This window comes from Pyxicephalus adspersus, chromosome 2 (assembly GCF_032062135.1).
Source record: "Pyxicephalus adspersus chromosome 2, UCB_Pads_2.0, whole genome shotgun sequence".
NCBI lineage: Eukaryota > Metazoa > Chordata > Amphibia > Anura > Pyxicephalidae > Pyxicephalus > Pyxicephalus adspersus.
The window spans coordinates 21,073,156-21,093,903 of record NC_092859.1 but is presented as its reverse complement, the minus strand read 5'-3'; the positions used below and the strand labels follow the sequence as shown (position 1 = coordinate 21,093,903).

At 37.4% G+C, this 20,748-nt stretch overlaps 1 protein-coding gene across 1 annotated transcript; it reads left to right on the top strand.

Moving 5' to 3' along the window:
- The first annotated feature begins 238 nt into the window (after nucleotides 1-238).
- On the top strand, nucleotides 239-15,368 carry RERG (RAS like estrogen regulated growth inhibitor). Its single transcript, XM_072399853.1, has 5 exons — nucleotides 239-364; nucleotides 7,097-7,260; nucleotides 9,464-9,520; nucleotides 10,643-10,716; nucleotides 14,719-15,368. Exons 2-5 carry the CDS (start codon nucleotides 7,128-7,130, stop codon nucleotides 15,124-15,126), a joined length of 672 nt encoding a protein of 223 aa, XP_072255954.1. The 5' UTR covers nucleotides 239-364; nucleotides 7,097-7,127; the 3' UTR covers nucleotides 15,127-15,368.
- Nucleotides 15,369-20,748: the final 5,380 nt, after the last annotated feature.

Sequence of the window (20,748 nt, the reverse complement as noted above, 5' to 3'; positions counted from 1 at the left end):
TCTCGCGCCTGGGTCGGGTGACATAGGAAGAAGAACCGGAAAGAGGAGAAGATGGCGGCACCCAGAGCACCGGCTCGGGGTCAGGTGCTGGGACGACGCGGGACATGATGCAAGACACCCCTGGATGGATCAGGGAATTAAAGTTAAGTAGATTTTTTTTAGACACTTTTCAGTTTAGTTCCTCTTTAAACATTAATTGCATGTGGTGCATGACTATTCAGCTCCTGCAATACCCATTTCTGTCCAGCAGGAGTCCCCTGATCTCCAGGCTGCGCACAGCCACCCACACAGCCAGAAGGGAGAGGAGTGCGCACAGATCATCGCTCTGCGGAGAGGAGTGGAGCGGATTGTGCTGGCTCTGCAGGTGTGTATAGTATTCTCTATGTACAGATTTATATTGTGTGTGTGTGCATGCTGACATTCTGCTAAACACTGCACAGTCAGGGGATTGTGCACATGGAGTGAGGAGCTCTCCTTCTGTACAGATGCATTATGATTTTACTGATTATGACGAATGCAGGGCTGAATGACGTCAGCAGTGCCAGTGCATGATCACCAGATTAACATTGACTGTATACATACATGACTATCACCTATCTACATACATCATTATATAGACACTTTATTATTGTGCCCATACAGATCATTATATAGTGTGTACCTATAGGATTGCATGCACAATTTTATAGTGTGTCTATACAGATCATTATTAAATGTGTCCATATATAAATATCACATACATGGTTATTACCCATGTTTATTTATCAATATCTCATGTGTTCATTCATAATTATCACATGTCAGAAGATAAATGTCAATGACTATCACCTGTGTGCATGCATGGATATCTGTATATGAATATAACCTGGGTCCATTCATAAATATAAAATGTTTATACACATGACTATTAGCTGTGGCCATTCATTAATATAATCTATGTCTGTATCTGAATATGGCCCATGTCCATTTATTATTATTACCCAAGCCCAACCATGAATATCACCTGTGTCTGTGTGCGAATATAATCAGTGTCTACTCATAAATATCATCTGGTTATATACATGACTGATACCTGTGTCTGGAGATATAAGTTCCTTTTGTTTAATGAATATCACTTGTTTCCATTCATAAATATAACGTGTGTCTAAGCATTCATATGACATGTGTTCATTTATGAATATCACCTGTGTATATAACATGTGTGTGTATGTAAATATAATCTGTGTATATAACCTGTGTATGTATATGAATATCACCTGTGTCTGTATGTGAATATAATCAGTATCCACTTATGAATATAATCTGGTTATATACATGACTGTCACCTGTGTCGGTACATAAATGTCTCTTTTGTATATTGCATATCACTTGCTTCCATTCAAAAGTATAACCTCTGTCTATGCATTCCTATCATGTGTTCATATATAATTATCACCTGTGTTCATCCATAAATACAGTTTGTCTCTATCTATGAATATAATCTGTGTCTGTATATGAATATCATACATGTCCATCCATGAATATCACATGAATATAAAGGAAGTACCGTGTTTTGGATGACTAAATGTATTTTGTACTGCAAGCCTTTATTAATGCTCCATACTTTTCAACAAGCGTGGTAACCCAGAAAATTCTTAGGAGCTTGAACTACAAAAAATAATTTGTTAGCCAGCAAAGGTTATACGTTCTTTCATGTTATCAATGATTAACATTGTGCAACATTTTATTGCCAGATAAATTTCAATTCATAAACTCTTTGTTTTCCTTTAGATTAGACAATGGTCCCATTCCATGGTTGGTTTTCAACCTCTTCCAGTCATGTTTGGTCTAGAACAGCGTTTCTCAACCTTTTTAACACGGGGGAACCCCTGTTATATCTTCTATATCTACAGCTCACAGTAAATTAGCAGGATGGTCATTGAGAAGAATGCCTCTTATGTTGCTGGCCAGTGGAAAGAATGTACAGATAGTCAAAAAGATATTTGTGTATATTGACCTAGGAGGCACAAATTGTTCACTGCTTTAGGAACTCCTAGTAATCCCTGGAGTTTCTAAAACAGTGGTCCCCAACCTTTTAGAGCTCATGGACCACTAATCACATGGACTCCGCGCCATGCATGCATGGGGAGCCGTGTGTCCCCTAGACTGACGTCATGATGCCAGAACCCACCCACTCTCCCATCGCAGGTCCGAGGGCGGGTTGTGTCTCTGAGCCTGGAATGCGTACGGCAGATATGGTCTGGGGCTCTGGCCAAAACGCTCCCCCAAGCTGGGAAGTGCATAGAGCAGAGCCGCAGCCCACCTGTCAGACGGCTGCGGCCCACTAGACTAGGGGTTTGGGGACCCCTGTTCTAAAAACCCTGGTTGAGAAACACTGATCTATAGGAACATGTTCTGCTGTCCATATGGTGTTGTCTGTATCTTCTATTACCAATTTTATCCTCTCCTTCACATCTCTACTTTTATTTGTGCTTGAGATTGGTGATATCAAGTGTCCACCACTGGCCACCATTCTTTGCCTGTGGTCATCCTAAGATTAAAATTCTATTGACTTGGATCAGACAACCCAAGTCACATGCAAGTGGTTATCCCTAAAACTAGTTTGACAAATAGTAATTTTATTGGACACCTCCAGGTTGACTGATCTTGGGGACAAAAAAATGAGTTTGCTGTGTGAAGAAACTTCATGTAATAAAGAATCAATCACTACAGTTCTCTCTTTTTTGCAGTGTGATCGGTTTTAAATCAATCCTTTATATTTTTCTGTAGGTAGCCTATAGTGCAGGGATCTGTTCCCACGCACAGCTCTGATTAGCACAAGCTATGTTCATTGCAATGATAATGTCATGTCAAATTGACCAATATATGGGTTTAGAAAGCTATTTGGTACACACAAAGGGGGTTGATATCTTCCAAACTCCATCCCATGTTTGTAGCCAACCATAAAGCCAGCCAAAGAAATGACTGAACCAGCAACAATGCAGCTTATTTATCACATATGCAGTCCTATACCCCAACAATGACTATGCCACCTTTCCTCTAAATTTATAACTAGCATATGTACAATTCTTAACCATCCATTATTGCAACCATATGTACAGCTGTCCTAACTTACTTCTCCATCATCATATATTAGCCACATATTCAGTACCCCCATGCCATAGTAGACACATATGCAGTCCCCCTTGTCCCCCAAAAAATAATCACTCAACAATCCCTAAGCATCCATATGTCCCAGAAAAGCCAACTGTACAAGTTCTTCTTCAACTACTCCCCATCAGCCACATGTAGTGATCTTTCTGTTACCCGGGATGACTTGTCACAATGCAGGAAAGCCTTCATCTGCACTGAAATTCACACGACACAATATAAAGCAAAACAGATCATGCTTCTCTGCTTGCTAAATGTGGTGCCACCTGGATGGTGTTTTATTGACCTGGTCAGTAAAATGGGCCATGTTACCAATTATTAGGAATTGGATAATATTTTTCCACAAAAAGTAGCCCCCATATGATTGTCTGAGCAAAGGAGCTTTAGAGAAGGATATCTTGGTTGCTGGTGGACCTGTTTAAGTCTCCATGATGACCTACCACCTGGAATGTGTCCAGCCTTTCCCCAGGGTCTGTGTTGATGGACTTTGGGTTTGTGTAGATGTCATCAGGTTGGCATCCGTTTAAGGCATTTGGCAATCATTTGGAATTTCTTGACTTGCAAACGGACCCATTATATAGATATATTTTCATTGAAATACCTTTCTACAAGAATGGAACCCATAGAAATATAACCTTTCCATGTTTCAATGGACTAGTCTTATGTTAATGGTTCAGATCACTGGAAATAAGCAGGCGAATTACAAACACCCTCTGCAGTCGCCATCCTGGCCTTGTTGACAGCATCTGGCTACGTTATATGAAGAACGCACAACAATGTACTTGGTAATCCTTTTGATATAGGACTCCAGGATACATCCCCATTGCCTACTATTTATGAATAGTATGTTAAATACTGGCCATGGTGAATCATTTTGCAGCATTCATTGGAGAGAAGATATTGGGAAAGGGTTCAGTGTGTTCATTTGTATAGTGAAACTGCCTGAAAATAGTGCCTGAGAAAGGTCAAACTGGCTGTGGGGGTGTAAATCTGTGGGCACTGTTGGACTTCTGTTCTCAGACAACTAGTTAGCTTTTATCTTATTCAATGAACAATAAAACCTCTGTAACCAAGGTAACTACATCCATAGGAAACATGATTTCTAATGTTCTTTTATATCCGATACCCTAACAAAAAGTAATCATAATTACCAGTCTCTCGCTGCCTTGGTTTGTCTGCACTATGAGTCTTGTTTCTGCAGCATGGACTATTTTTAGAATGATATATAAGTTATTCATAGTATTTCTTTCATAATACATATCTTACGCCTACCCTTTTTATATTCAACTGGTTGCTTCGCTCTGTTCTTCCACTGCTGCTATTCCAGCCAACGTCCCAGTGTTTATCATCTAAATTTCCCAGTATTATAAATATTTTAGGGAAAAAGATTATTAATTATTCTTCAGAAGTGCACATTTCTTAGTGTCATTCGTTGTAAACGTCTTGCTAGCTAAACCTCCAACTTTTTTTTGTAACTCAGAGAGCTATAAAGACAATAGTTTTATAAAGGCTTTATGTGTTATTATCTGTAGGTATAATTACTGCCTGCTGGTGAATGACACATCGATAATACCGCAAATGGCATCAAAGCAGCATCCAGCAGAGAAAAATGAATATTGATGCTCGCATTCACTGCAGAAAGCAATTGTCTCTGTGTTTGCTTAGCATACAAGTACTTGAGTTTAAGAACATTAAACAAAGGGAAGGCTCAGACGGGGGCAGGCATGGAGGTGTTGGATAGAGCTTTGGTACAATAATTTGGGAAATAAAGGGGTTCAGGTAGTGACCACTGAGAAAAATGTTAGGACTAAGGGTGGAGTGGTTGATGCAAATTGCTTAAAAGTTGGTTAGAGAGGAAATGGGTAGGTAGGATTTGCTTACAAGTAGGGTAAGTTAATGCTAAAGTTGGGACCATCAATTCATTTTCAAATGGTTTACCTAATTTTAAGGTATATAAAATTTTGTTTTGAAAAGATCTTCCTGTTTTAGTAACTCCTTCTCCAAACAAAACTTCTCTCCACTGCACTCCCTCACTCCAATCATGGTCCATGATCCATGGGTTTGCCTTCAGGTCCTGACCAGTCCCAGGCTCCTGGGATAAAGATGAGCCCAGATCTTAGTTCCTGCAGCCAGGATGCCAAACAAGAGGAGAATGTTTTTTTTCCAGTTCATTGATCTTCTGTGCAATGAATCTGTGAATATTCGTCCTTGAACATCTCCAGCCCAGAGCTTTACCAAGGCCTCACTTCATATTCATGATCCATTCCCACCCTCCACTTCAGGTGAACTTTGTTCTATTATACCACCTTGGCCACCACCAGTACCACCAAAACAAAAAGAAATTGCTAAAACCCCCTAAAACCCAGTGAAATCCAAAATCCAACAAGGCAAATACTTTCCGTATTTAAAATTTATAAATATTACTTTTACAAGTGAACATTGTGCTTTTCGGTGGCTGTGCACCGATCCAGACAACTTACAATGTAGTACAGGGATATTGGGAAATGGGAAAAGTAGTCTGTTATCTATTGTTTTGTCAACTTTGTTTGTCACATGGTCACTTCTTTTTGCTATCAGAATTTGGCTTGTACAATTTTGAGTTTAGTTGGACTTGCTAAAATGAAGGCAGAAAATTTATGGTGCAAGTCCATTAATAGGGAGTGCTCGGATGCGGGAGAACACATGGGTGAAATGCTGTAATGCGGTGGGGCGAAGGCTGCTTTAAAATGTTTATATGCTCGAGGCACTGAGCTGTGGGCAAGTGAAAGTAGGCTGATTTAGTAAGTTAAAAACTGGAAGTAGGGAATGATCCCAACAAAAATGCACAGAAGGGAAAGTCATGTTTTGAGACTTTTAACCCAGACAAAAAAAAACCAAAAAAAAACATGAAATATGTTCCTTTTAAAACCACTTGTCATCATAGCAGGATGTATAAAGTGGGCAGTAGATTATCATCTTCTGTTTATAGTCACAAATTCTTTCCATGGCTTTCTTTCTTACATAGAAATGAGTCATTGGCTCCTGATTTGGGTGATATTAGATATTGTAAGCTCTGTAAATTGGTGTATTCTCTCTTTTCTGGTTACAGAAGTGGTGGATTTTTGCTTTACCAGGAAGCACTACTAACATTATAATAATGATGCCACCACTTTCATTACAGAAGCTGTTTTACCTGCACAAAACTTTGTAATTCACATATTTTTGGTGATCCCTACTGCATTATCTACCTATACAGCATGAATAAAGTATCAGCATTCTGTATTGTACTATTTCTGCCTGCACACTGGTAATGCCCAACCTGAGCTATCATTCTCATAAACTCACCAAACTACCTTTTACCTTACCATTATCATTAGAAGTTAGAATTCAATTTAAGGATGGAAACCTAATATAAAGACATATATCAAGCAATACTTTCCAGTAATTTTCATGAGCATCAATGGAAAGAAGAGCCAAACTGCACTTCATTATTAGCTTTGAATTCTTCTTTAAAAGCAAAGTTCACATAAGTGTTACTTTAATGAATAGAGCTAAGAAAAGCCCTGGTTTCTTCAACTCACCCAGGCAGAGATCACCCTGCCATACCTTCTGTCCTGTTCCTGTTAAGCCGGGAGCTTTGTTTTTATCCAGGTTTCTTTTGTTAATACAAAATCCAGCAGAAATTGTGGAAGTCCATCATAACTGACACTGCAAGATCTCATGTACATCAAGAGAAATAGAAATCTGTCCTATGGTTTACTATGGCCAAAGCTGATTGATTTTGGTCAGACTGGACATTAAGGGCTCAATTTATAAACCAGTGAATATGACATTCTGCAAGTGGAGAATAAATCATTGTCATTTAAACATGTGCACATAAAAAAAAGAAAAAGTTACTTTTTTAAAAAAAGTTAAAAGTACTGCTCAGCATTTATTAGCATTGTAATTGTATCCTTCTGGGTTGTAGATTTAACCTGTTTCGAGAAAATAAAAATGGTATGGTCAGCCTGAAATCTGAAGTTCAGCGGTTGGATCAACAATTAAAGGAAATCAATCATTTTACTGTGAAAATGGCAAAAAGTACAGAAGTGAAGATTGCTGTGTTTGGCAGAGCTGGAGTCGGTAAATCTGGTAAGTACTTATGGTGTTATAATGATAATTCTATATAAATGCACATTTTTCTGTAATTTAAGATTATTCTTGCTTTGTGTCGCCATCACTGCTTATTGCTGACGGTGTTCCCATTTGAAGAATTTCTTCTCAACTTCTGTTTAACTGGTGTCAGATAGAACAGGAATAAAGATGACATTCTCCCTATGGGACACAGGCAGTAATAAAACACATATTCTAACAGAGTGAGATTGGTTTTGAACCTGTTAGGTTTTTTTGCTACTGTGTTTTCCCTCATGCTGATGTAAAAATAGACATTTCAAAACAGCATTTAAAAATTGACCAACACGTTTTCTCATTGGGATATAGATGGCAAGTGGAACCTGACACAATCTCGCATCCATGACATGCAAACAATTAAAAGAATAACACACAAAAGACATGAAATTGGGCTTGAAAAAAAATAGCAGACATTCCACAAAAAGAGAAAGGATCAGGTCTTTGAATGTTGGAATGCTTTTAGAATAAAATCTTGTCCTCATTATTATTTTTATTATTATAAAACAGTATTTCTATAGCGCCAACATATTACACAGCGCTGTACATTAAAAAGGGGTTGCAAGTGACAGACAGATATAGTGACAGAGGAGGAGAGGACCCTGCCCCGAAGAACTTAAAATCTAGGAGGTAGGGGAAGTAACACATTGGGAGGGAGATATAGAATTGTGGGTGAGTAGTGAGAGTTTTAGGAGACAGAAGAAGATGGGTAGGCAACATTATTTTTTTAGCTGACTGTTGCGAAAACTTGCAAAAAGCTGCTGTTCAAGGAAATCTTGATCTATACATTTAAGCTAAACTTTAATGCAAATTTTGAATAATCTGAATAGCAAATCTCTGAGTTAGTGGAAAAAGTATGCAAATCAGGAGTTCTGGCATGCTTGTTCTTGGTCACAGTTCTGTATATACAGTGTATAGAATGCCATATTTATTATAATAGCACTCAGCAGTGGTGAGCATAAGGAGCAAATATAAAGAGAAGTACTAAGCCTCAAATCTGCCGATTGTCAAACTTGTTACTTTTTCAATTCCCTTTTCTAGCTTCTTCTTTTTAGCTAATCTGGTTACATTGGGGAATATTAAAATGGGCCAGAAATATCTCAGGAGAAAATGAAAATATTTCTCTGTTCTCTTCTTTGGTGGTCTGTTCAATGGAAAAGTAATACTGTAAATAAAGCAAAGCCCCCCTTGCTAACTTTAATGGACAAATCTAGTCACTGTTTTTACTAAACTATAAACATGACAAGAGATTTATACACATGGTGTGAAAGTAACTGGATAAGTCTTTTTTAAACTTGAATTTGTAATACATTGGGGAACATGAGCTGGGTTAAATTATCCAAAAGCTTCTTGCATCACTCTACCGCATTATGGGGACCACAAATATCTAAATCTAGGGAGTTTTTTTTGGGGGGATGCCGTTCATCTGCCTCCCTTTACAAGTCTTGTGCAGAATGTTTGTCATTCTAGAAGATTGTTCAAGACTGCTGCAGGTAAATATTAAGCATTTGTACAATTGTTCCTTTGACGTGTTTAGAGGTCTTCTGTGTCTGGTCGCTAAATGACTGGTTACTAATGTCCCTTTCTGTTTATGGTCCTCCCCCTCTCTTCTTCATAGATCAGAGCTGTGTGTACAGCTCTCAGTTGGTTAACCGTTGCTGGAAACAATCATTGACAGTTGTTTTCAGTAAGAGGTTATTAAAGAGAGCTGCTTGCCTGCGACTTCTAGCTACACTGATATAAGGATCACAAACAATCTCCACTGACTTGGTCCAGTTCCTTCTCTTTAACGAGGAACTAAACTCATTGGAGGGTGGCGAGTCTCCACCAGCAAGAATGCACGGCATATCTATGGCACAGTCACCCTGGACCAGGTCCTGTCATCGCTACACCAGAGAAAGGCACCATGTTTGCCGTTTCCTCCAGAGTGGACTTCTGAGATGATGGGTGATCCACTTTGGCCATTGGATGGCCACTGATGATATAACTTCTTCACATGCATGTCTCTTTTGTCAATTAGCTCTATCTCCAGGTGCGTTTTGTTTTCTAAGTTTAGGTCCGCTTTAACCAATAAGCACATTGCTGATACTTCAAATCTTCCTGGTCTTCCAAATATCATTCTACATTTTTTTACAGAATCTGTGATAAGTATTTTTTATCTTTCCAGCTCTTGTTGTGAGGTTCTTAACCAAGAGATTCATCTGGGAGTATGATCCCACTTTGGGTAAGTTTTTCAGAATGCAAGTATGAATGGAGTGTAAACCATAAAATTTCAGTAAATCTAATTTGTTTATTGTATATGTAGAAAAAAAGACAAAGAGAGACGTTTTTGGCAATAAGAATAAAATAACTTTGAGGCTGGCTGCTGGTATCCCGTCTTTCCCACTATCCACCAATGGGTTATTATACCATCCAGCGGAAGGATGTTTTCTCACGATATAAACATTTTTTTGGAGTTCTCTCTCCTATTTTTTTGAATATACCAGCTTTAGGTGACTCAGTACTGGTATCTATACAGTTTACCTTGATATTGTGAACTTATCCATTCTAACAACCTAATATCTAACTCCAACAATGAGAAGTTTCCTATCTGTTATTGGGGATTCTATCCCTCCCCAAGTATTACCTATGCAGTAAGGAACCATTGTATTGACCCGAGAAAGACTCTCACCATACCAACTGAGTACTAGTCAAAGACATCACTGAATCAAGCACCACAAGTTAAAAAATTTACCCAGCCACCTTATATCTCTGCACTTAATTACCTAGTGTACCAACTCCTCTTCTACATATTACTCCACAGGATCAACAACTATTAATTACCAACTTGAGTCTCTAAATCCCCTGAGGAAGCCATTGAGCGAAATGCATCGGGAAATGTGATAAGATTTACAAATTTCAATATGACCCTATGTGATGCGTAAACAATGGTTCGTTATATGTTACCTAGCATAGGAGTACTATGTCTAGTTTAGAATATGTAACAAAAAAAAGTTTTTTTGAGTAAAATATATTTTATTCTCATTACCAAAAAAGCCGTCTTTCTTTCCCTTTTTTCTATGTTTATTCAAATTAGGCTTGGCAGTTGTATCCAATCTGTACAGTAGACTCCCCTTTGGTACACAACCTCTTCTTTAATAATGTATATATGTTTATTCCCAACCAATCTTCCCAATCATTTTAACCTTGTTTTAGATATACTTTGAGATACAGATGCTGAATGCAACCTTGGCATCTTTTCTTCATCACATCATCAAAAAACATGATTGAAACATTGAGATAGTTCATATTATGCAGCTTAGTCATACATGGCTAACATTGTCTCGTTTCTCTCCTGTGTCATCAGAATCAACATATCGGCATCAGACAACAATGGAGGATGAAATTGTTACCATGGAATTACTTGATACTGCAGGGCAGGTAAATACTGCTCCTGTTAAAACTGAACGCTAATAAATATATAAAAAGTGCAAGGTATTGCAGCTCTGTATTCAGTAATACATTAATTAAACATTAAATAAATGTATTTTTTTCAAATGCAAGTAGTGTAGGTACCAGTTCTTGGTATCAGCCTGATGTAAAATTCAGACTGAGAAAAGGAGAAGCAGCACAAGCAACCAACAAATTGGGCTGCATTCTTCATGTGCTAACAAGGGACAGGCTAATAGAAGAGAACGAGATGTAGAGGGTGCAAAGTAAGAGAGATAAACTGATCAGTCTGCTTTTTTTTCTTCTACTGTCCAATCACAGGCTGGAGCAGGGAGAAGCCCTGTATGAGATATGTAACTACAGATAATCAGGTCTCCTGTTCTGTGTATTCAGCTGAATCTGGAATTCAGCTTTGATGATGAGCTGTAAAGGTTTTTAAAGCATTGCCTATAGACAGTTCTCAGTATTATACATAATCGACTCTTTGATGTTTTAGATGCAATTGTAAGACTTGAAATATTTGCTGTCTATTTACTGGACACTGTCTAAAATTTTAAAGTAGGGAATTATATTTTTTGTGGGAACTTTCTTTATTAATATCTCACGTATATATTGTGCCCAGCAGCCTGCACCTCACTTTGTTTTTGCTGCTAATTTGTCACCCATACCAAGGAGGCAATAACCCTAACCGCATGATTTTGGAAGTATTGAGGAAACCAAATTACCTAAAGGACATCTATGCGAACACAGGGAGAACATTCAAGCTGCCCATTTACGTGTATTTTCTGCAACTGTTTTCAGATTATCTACTTCTGGAAAGTTAGGCTTTTACTTTGTCAGGGCTAAAATGCCTGGGAAACGTAACAATAAGGAGGTTGAAGGACTTATCACTATAAACATCAAACACAACTCCCAATGATTTATAAATAGCCATTGACCTAATTTGCAAATGTTGCTTAATTCACATAGAACAAATAACAAAGCTGACAACTTCTTGCGCTTCTCATAAAGATGACGAGGATGGAGAGGAAGAGAAGGCTGTGTTCTTTGTAATCAATCAAACAAATTAAATAGGCAGGGCTGACACCACATCCTTAGGAATCCAAACATGTTGTCATAGAAGTATAAACACACTGACCAATATATTTAAAAAAATATAATATGGGGAAATGTGCATATATTGCAGAAATGTTTTGGCCCTCAATGGCCCCTTTTACACGTCATGGGCATCTTTTACATTCATTTTATTTTATGTTGTATTTGATTTTGGTGTGCTGGATTTATTGAAATGTATGGAAAATCTCTTTCTAGCTTTAGCCCTGTACTGTACAGAATTCCCCAGATAATCGGCCTGATTTATTTAAGTCCTCCAAGACTGGAGGAGATGCACTTTCATCTGTGAAGCTGGGTGATCCAGCAATCCTGGAATGGATCTGGTCCAGGATTCAAAACATTTGCTAGCAGATAGTGAATTACTTTTTTAAAGTAATCTATTCCAGGTTTGCTGGATCACCCAACTTCACTGATGAAAGTGTATCTTCTTTAGTCTTGGAGAGCTTTAATAAATCAGGCGCAGTGTGTCAGGGTTCAAGGTGTCCTAGTTCAGTCACCTATACATTTTTCCATGATAATAAGAATTATTACAGTTTTCACTGCATTTCCATGTAGTTTAGGCAAAATGGAGCTCCTGGGCAAATATGTCCAACATTACAGCTCCTTACGCCCCTTTCATTCTGTCATTTGGGGCCCCAGAAAAATTGCCCAGTTTGCCCTACCCTAAAACTTCACCCTGCTCAAAGCTATACCTTACAGATTCCAATTTTATAGTGGTCACGAGGCAGTTTTTGTTGAGCTAACTCCCCAGTTTTATTTGCTTTGGAAATGTGATTTGCTTTGGCCCCGGATTCAAGCAAACTTAGGAGTTTCTGTCACATTGCAAATGCATGTTTCACTGGTAACAGGAAAACATTTTTGCAGTAATGATTTCTTGTTGTAAGCAATGTCAGCCCTCCCACGCTCCATTCAGTGCTTTCTATTGAACACTCTGTCAGGAACAGGTGTCCTTGGGAGGATTTGGTGAGATCGCTCAATGAAAGGGCACATATTGTTTTACATCCTGCTTCTAATCAAAGCTCTTGCGTTAGCAGAGGTGTTTATCTGCCGCTGTGAGAAGAGTGAAAATCGTCAGGGTTTTAGACCTTTTCTTTACAGACAATTCTGTTTTGCATCAATGGATTATTAGTTCTTATCCTCCTCTGTTTAACAATGAGGGGGATGCTTTCACTTCTATGACACCTATGAATACAGGAAAGTTCTGCTTATATAGTTTTATAGGAAAAGCGTATATAGGTAGTGTTAACATTTCCATGCTGTACATGGGCCTCTGGGCAAGAGAATACCCATCAGGTATGTATATTTAAAGGGTTATTATCGGACCTGAGAGTCCTTAACTATAGTCTGTTCAGCCCGAGTTTATGTAATTACGTATTACTTCTATATGTCATATTTGATTTGAATGTGCTGAATATATTAGCATCAGCTTGAGCTTCTGACCTCTATTTAACTTTTTTAAGTACATTTTGCATTCCCACAGACTAGTAGGGGATGCAAAACCATCTGATGTGAACCAAAGCCTGTTAACAAAGGTCCTTACAGAAATCTTTAACTATGATTTCCTATAATTGGTCTATAATATGCCATGCGCTACATATGTAATTACCAAATATTGTACTAGTGCACAGTATCTTCTCACCATGCTGGACAGAGCTTCTGAATGTCTTGTCTCCCATACACCCAATCTTTCCCATATACTCTTATAGCCTTTCAAAATTTAAAGCTAAAACCAATTTAGTGCATGAAAAGTGGGACAAATGTCCTTTAAAGTGGTAGCCAGTTAAAGAATGTTATTAACTTGCATTTATTTAGTGCCAACATAATATGTAGAGCTTTGCATTATCATGTCACTCTCCCTCAGAGGGTCATCCCATAGTCATATGTCTTTATTTCAGTCTAAGGCCAATTTTTTTGGCAAAGCCAAATAATCTAACTGCATGTGTTTGAGTATGTTGGAGGAAACCCACGCAAACACAGGAAGAACATACAAATGCCCTGCAGATGGGATCAACGCAGAGATTTAAACCTGGGACCTAGCGCTGCAAAGGCAAGAGTGCTAACAACTGAGCCAATCATGCTGCCTTCATAAACACCTAAAATCATCATTACAGTCATGTAGCCAGCTCTGCCAAATGGTGTTGGCCCCAGGCGTTTTCAAATTGAAGATCCATCAGCCACCATTCTAGGAACCCCTAACAATATCTGGAGGAACCTTGGGGTTCCACAGAACCCTGGTTGAGAATGGGTTCTCTAACGGGTTACATTGTTTTTGATAAGCACCTCTGAAAAAAAAATCTTAATCGTTTAATGACCTAATAAAATTGGTCTGATTTATTACCCAAAACTAAGAGAAAAAAGACTATTATGGGAACCGGGTATACTTTCGACAATGCAGTACATGTAGCCCTGCAAGTGAGGGTGGCAAGGGCCCACCTACAATGCAGTGCACCAGAGTGAGGTGCGGAATGATGTAAGTAAAGTTACTTGTCACCTAGACAAAAACTCTTTCAGTTTGGGAGTAGCCAGACCCTGCTGATACAGCAATAATTTGTGCCATAAACTTAGTAAATTAGCAATTGATTTAGAAAGCTTTAAAACAACCTGCATGCTGGAAATTTAGCCGATCAGTGCTATATTGTAATATTAATGTTCTTATAAAATATAAAATAATAATTATATACTTAAAAATTTATGTTCAGTGGGAATACAAAAAAAAAAAATAATGATAAATAATGAAAACACACTTTTGTAAATTGAGCCTAATTTTATTTTAGATTTGGGAAATTTGTGAAATAATATCTTGTAGGATTATAAATGCCTGGATTTTTTTTACTTTATCTTAGTTACGATATTCTATTTTTTCCATTTATCTTGTTTTAGGAAGACCCCTTGCTAAGAGAAGGCCACATACGTTGGGGCGATGGTTTTGTTATCGTTTATGACATTACTGACAGAGGAAGTTTCGAAGATGTCATGTACTTCAAGAACTTGCTGGATGATGTCAAAAAACCCAAAAATGTTACTTTTATTCTAGTAGGAAATAAAGCAGACTTGACACATTCACGCCAAGTGAGCACCGAAGAAGGAGAGAGACTGGCCGCCGATCTGTCCTGCGCTTTTTATGAATGCTCTGCATGTACCGGTGAAGGAAACATCACGGAGGCTTTTTATGAACTATGCCGAGAAATAAGACGTCGCAAAATGGTTCAGGGAAAAACTAGAAGAAGAAGTTCTACCACTCACGTCAAACAGGCGATTAACAAAATGCTAACTAAGATTAGTAGCTGAGGGGAGAGTAGGGATATGTAGAGAGCTGCTCTCTGTCTTACTGCTTAGAAATGAAGATGTTAGCAACCATTCTAAATTATTTTTAATATTTTTTAATTGTTATGTATTTTAATGTCACTAAAAATAACCATATTTATAAACCACCAGTGGTATAGCTATATTCTTTACTATGCTTGAACACCTGCTTATACACAAATATTGGCCATGTTGCTGCAATGAATAAACTTTTTATATGTACCTGTTTTAAAGTCTATTTCTTGGAATTTGTGTGAACTAGATTGCTGGTATTTATGGGACAAATGTTGAGTTTATCAACATCTTTTGTGTTGCATGTCCATTCTTCCAGTGTCACGGATGGAAGCGGATGCCATTTTTAAACTGCCGTTTCCAGAATACATGTGTTTCTTCTAAACATCATCATGATTTGTTCCTTAGTTTGTACATTTTTGTGTGTGATCTATTTCCATAATGAGAATTCAGGCTTAACCCAAACCCAACACTTGTATAAGCCTGATGGTACGCCAGTCTGTGAACACTGTGGTTGGTTGATGATCCATCTGGAAAAATAAAAGATCCTTGTTCCTTTCTTTTTCATTATTGCCAACAACCTGTTGCTTTCAGATGGACACAATAAAACATTAGTCTGGGTAAGCAAAACTGCAAAAAAGAGGAATAATACCGACTAAGGGGAACCGTGCAGTTTATTTTTTATATTGGCATCTGCTGATTTATTAACAGTCATGCAAAATGATCGGATTTACTAATGCATAGTATGGAGTATGCAATATAAATGGTACAGTACAAATAGTATACAGAGATGTGCTTGTTAAAGGAGAAACATTTCATTAAACATTACTGTGTGACCATCAATTCAGTGGGGCACATGTCTACATTTGTTTAGGCATCCACAATTTATAAACCCGTGAAACCACAAACCCAAAAGTGAAAAAAGTGAAACGCACCTAGAGAAACCAAATAGGAGTGAAGCACAGCAAAAGAGACGTGTGATCAAATGTACTTTAATACAACGCCTTTAGTATATCATAGAAACAATAATTTAAATCAAACTACTTGAATAGTGTGAATAGTGGTCATCATCCAACCCTACTTAGGTGCCTAACTTAAATCAAGTAAACCCAAACCTATTTCATTTGGCCCATTCTATCCCATTTTATCCTGACTCCTCACCCCATGTTATTAAGCCCCCTATAACAAAACATCACCCATCGCCCCCTATAACAAAACATTGGCCCATTCTATCCCATTCTAACCTGACTCCTCACCCCATTTACCAAGCCCCCTATAACAAAACATCACCAGTGTCTCTGCTTGCTATCATCACCACTTCCTAAACGCCATTCCTTACAACAGAGTATGTTGTAAGGGTTCTTTACCACTTTTATTCTTTCAAACATGGGAGTAACAAAGTATTCTCCACAGGGTCTGTTCAGAAATGAAATGCTCCCATTTGTTGCACAGTTCTCTTTATTTCTTCCTTAGAACCGAGCTTCTTTCATCTCAGCCCTCTCTCCGAACCTGCTATCACCAATTACTGGACTGGTCTTCCAGTCTTCTTTCTTACTATTGAAAATTTCTACTTGTTGTGTTATATCGGACTGTCTACATCTATTCTTCTTCATTCTGATCCAGACTTTCATATTGATAATATTATCACCTTTTTAAAAAACAAAATATGTCTAGTGGTTAGTTCTACAACCACAGCTCCAACATTAGAGTTGTGAAAACAGTAGCATCTAATGGTTATTTCTACATATGCACCTCCAAATCCATATGTGCCAAAAGTGATATCTGATGGCCATTCCTGTAAGGTGACACCTGGTAGTTTTTTCTTGGACTGTAGACCCAAATAAATGTGGAAAAGTGACTTTGTGGTTATTGATAGAAGGACTGCCCCAAATAATCTTATCCCAGGGTATTATATGAAGAGAATACAAGAAGAAAAATACAAGTTGTGAAATAGAAATGGAGTATTGGATGTTAAAACTATATATAAAAATTATACTAAAGTAGTCTAGGCAGCTGGGGTCACCACTTGGACAGACAGAGGCAAAGAAGAAAGTAAAGATGAGTGTGTGCTGAAAATAAATGATTGAATGAATGATTGTAGATTTCCAATCCCCTGCCCCAGCAGCTCATAACACCAACCATCCTAAAAGCAGCTACTCACATTTACCACTGCATCTGCACACATTTTGGGGCATGCACCCCCTTTACATGCCAGCTCCTTTCCTGTTTAAAAACTCTAACCCTATTCTCCCCTGCTCTCACCATTACTATAGTGCCATTTATTACACTACTATCCTTGCATATTACTGTACTCCTTTTATAATTAAATGTTTTTTACTTGCCACTTTTCCCTTTTTACTACTTCTGTGCTTAAGTCCTTTTATATAGGCACCATCCCCACTGTTCAGTCCTATGGTGCCTTGTTTATTGCACTCATTCCTTCCATCATGTAATTTATTACGCCCCATTTCTTTTATATGATATTGTTTCATGTTTACTACACTTTTCTTCTACTACTGCAGTACTGTATTCAATGTTCCCTTTTCCTATAGTGCTATGGGTATTAGGGTTCCCCTTCTTTAGTGTTACAATTTTTAGGTCACCAATATAAGATTAGGTAGGTTAGTATAATTATTGTAGCAAGGGGCATATTATTATTTGTTTTAAATTTAAAACAATTCCAGTTACAAACTGAGGTGGCTATAATAAGGTAATAAATGGGTTTCTGTTAAGCAGAAAAGGGGGCATTATATGGTTAAAAATCAATCTCAGGATCTGAATGAAAGCTAGATGAGAATTGCAGTGGCAGGAGTAGTGATGTATCCATTAGGAGATGAGTAAAAATATACCTGATAAAACAAAATTAAAACAAATAGTAATAAACCCCTTGCTACAATATTTATACTAACCTACCTAATCTTATAATATAATCTAAATTGTATTTATTATTTTAAGATTCAACATGAACCCTTACTCTTCATCCTCTACAGACTTTTATGTGAATATGAATTCATACTCACCAGTGAGGTACCCCTACTAGAATATTCTGAAACCTCTGCTCCTTATGAATATATCACTTTACTACTACTTTCCAAATTTATCACTTTTCTGCAACCACTTCATTACGTCACAACCTTCACATCATTAATTATAACCTCACTAGTAACACTAGCTTTAGAACATGAGTTTGATCTCAAATATTTTATTCATTTACTCAATGATAAACTTATTCTCAAACAGAAATATACCCTTACCTTTACAACTTCTGTAACAAAAAAAAAATATTCAATGTAAATATATATTCTGCTTTCTTTATTTATACATTTATTGACATTTGACTGTTTTTGTGGACTTGGATATTTTTTCACAAATTCTGTATGTATTGCACACCATTGACTTTGAGCATATTTGTATATAAATTAACCCTAAGTATTTATATGTTACTTTCATGTACAGCTTTTAATGCTCTTTGCAACTCCCCTGAGGAAGCCGTCAGGTGAAACGCGTTGGGGAATGAGACATTTCTACGTGTGATTCTCATAATTAGTGACCCTCAGTATAGTGAATAGGTCGCACCTCCTATGAAGTTTTTAATGTGAACAACCATAATTAATTTGTATACATGATTTGATGTACCACAGTATACCTACATTTGCCACAAGAAACCCCCTGCTTTCACTTATTTCATGATTAAAACCTATTACCCATATATGTTTTAGGTCATTAATTCAGCATGACGGCCAGACATCCAGCATTTTCAGGAGGCCAGAATAAGGTCAAAACTTCCTTTATGATAGGTTTACCTGAAGGGTTAACTTCAACTCTTACAAAATTACATTCTGGTGCAATTTTAAAATATAATTTTGTCTCCCAAAAGTTGAATTATTCTGCTAAAAGATTTTGCAGGCAGAGAATAAATCATGTGAACTCAGATTGAGTTTCATTTTCATTATTAATAAGGTACCATGAAATAAAACTGGTGACTACGGAAAAAATATACTTAATCCATTTATTTTGTATTGGGCAAAATCAATCTTCTGTTTTATGAAACAATTTTACATAGTTTAAATGCATGCAGCAACCACAGTGACATCTAGTGGTGAAATATGAATATATCATGTCAGGAAAAGAATTGGGTTTAAAAATGTACTTAACCTGTTCACAGATTGCATTATATATAGGATGCATGTTAATGTCATTTTTTACAAAATATTTTGAAAGTTAAAATTTAAATTTTTTACTTTCATTATTAGAATACCTGTAGATTCCTTTATAGAGGGCCCTCCTTCTCTTACTTCTATAGGATGACTACCATATCCACTATAACATTGCTCTGTTGTCACCATATCCGCACCCACCCTAAGAAATGCCATACAGCCAATGTGCATGCAAGCACTGAGAAGCTTTAAGGGGAATTCAGGCGATCAGCAGCATTTGCATGCAACATAGAAAGAAAAAGGAATTTCATAGAGTGTAATAAAATTGTACATACTGATTGAGGTTGCATATAGAAAGTATGGTTGAAAATTTGCCATAATTCATGCAGCTGATTAATCTCAAGAGCTTGCATTTCTAAATCAATATACTGAACAGTTCAGACAAATCTGTATGTGTGTATTAAAAAATCAAATTAAAAACATTTTACATTGCTGGAAAAGAATTGTCTTTTTTAATAAAAATGTTCTTTTTTAAGCTCAATATTAACCATCAGTTACCTGATTGTATTATATCATTCCTTTATTACATAATTTTTTCTTTATGTTTTCAGCATTGAATTAAAAAATACACAAAGCTATCAGAAGCTTCTATTTTATTATCAAATATTTTAACATGATTCATAGAGAATTGTCATTTAGGACAATACATTTATTTGCACATTAGCAGTGTAAAGCTACATACACACGTCAGATTTTTATCGCCCGATAATCGGCATCGGTCAATTATTGGGCGAAAATCTGCCGTGTGTACAGTTGTTGTCGTCCATCGACCGAAAGACCGTCCTGCCGGATCCACGGACGATGAACGACAACCGATCCTAATGAAAGGGAAGGGGAGAGCGCGCAGCAGGGTGCCGCTCCGTCGCTCTCCCCCTCCCCTCTCCATAGAGCATGAACGGTGCTGTATGTACAGCACCGTTCATGCATCGTGCACTCCCTTGTCCTTGGAAAGGATCGTGAAAGATCCTTTCCAACGACAAAAATTGCAAGTGTGTACGCAGCTTTATTTTGAATGAAGAATGCAAATTCTTTGCAGCCGCAATTCATATTCTAAGTGGGACTAGATGCCCATTGATAATAATATTATTATTACTAATAAACAGGATTTATATAGCGCCAACATATTACGCAGCTCTGTACATTAAATAGGGGTTGTAAATGACAGACAAATACAGACAGTGACAGAGGAGGAGAGGACCCTGCCCCGAAGAGCTTACAATCTAGTAGTTGTGGGAATTTCACACACAATAGGATGTGAGATATGTAGTGTGGGAAGTAGTGATGGTTTCAAGAAACAGAAGAAGACGGGTAGGCAAGTTTGAAAAAATGGGTTTTTGAGTTCTCTTTTAAATGAGCAGAAAGTAGGAGCAAGCCGAAT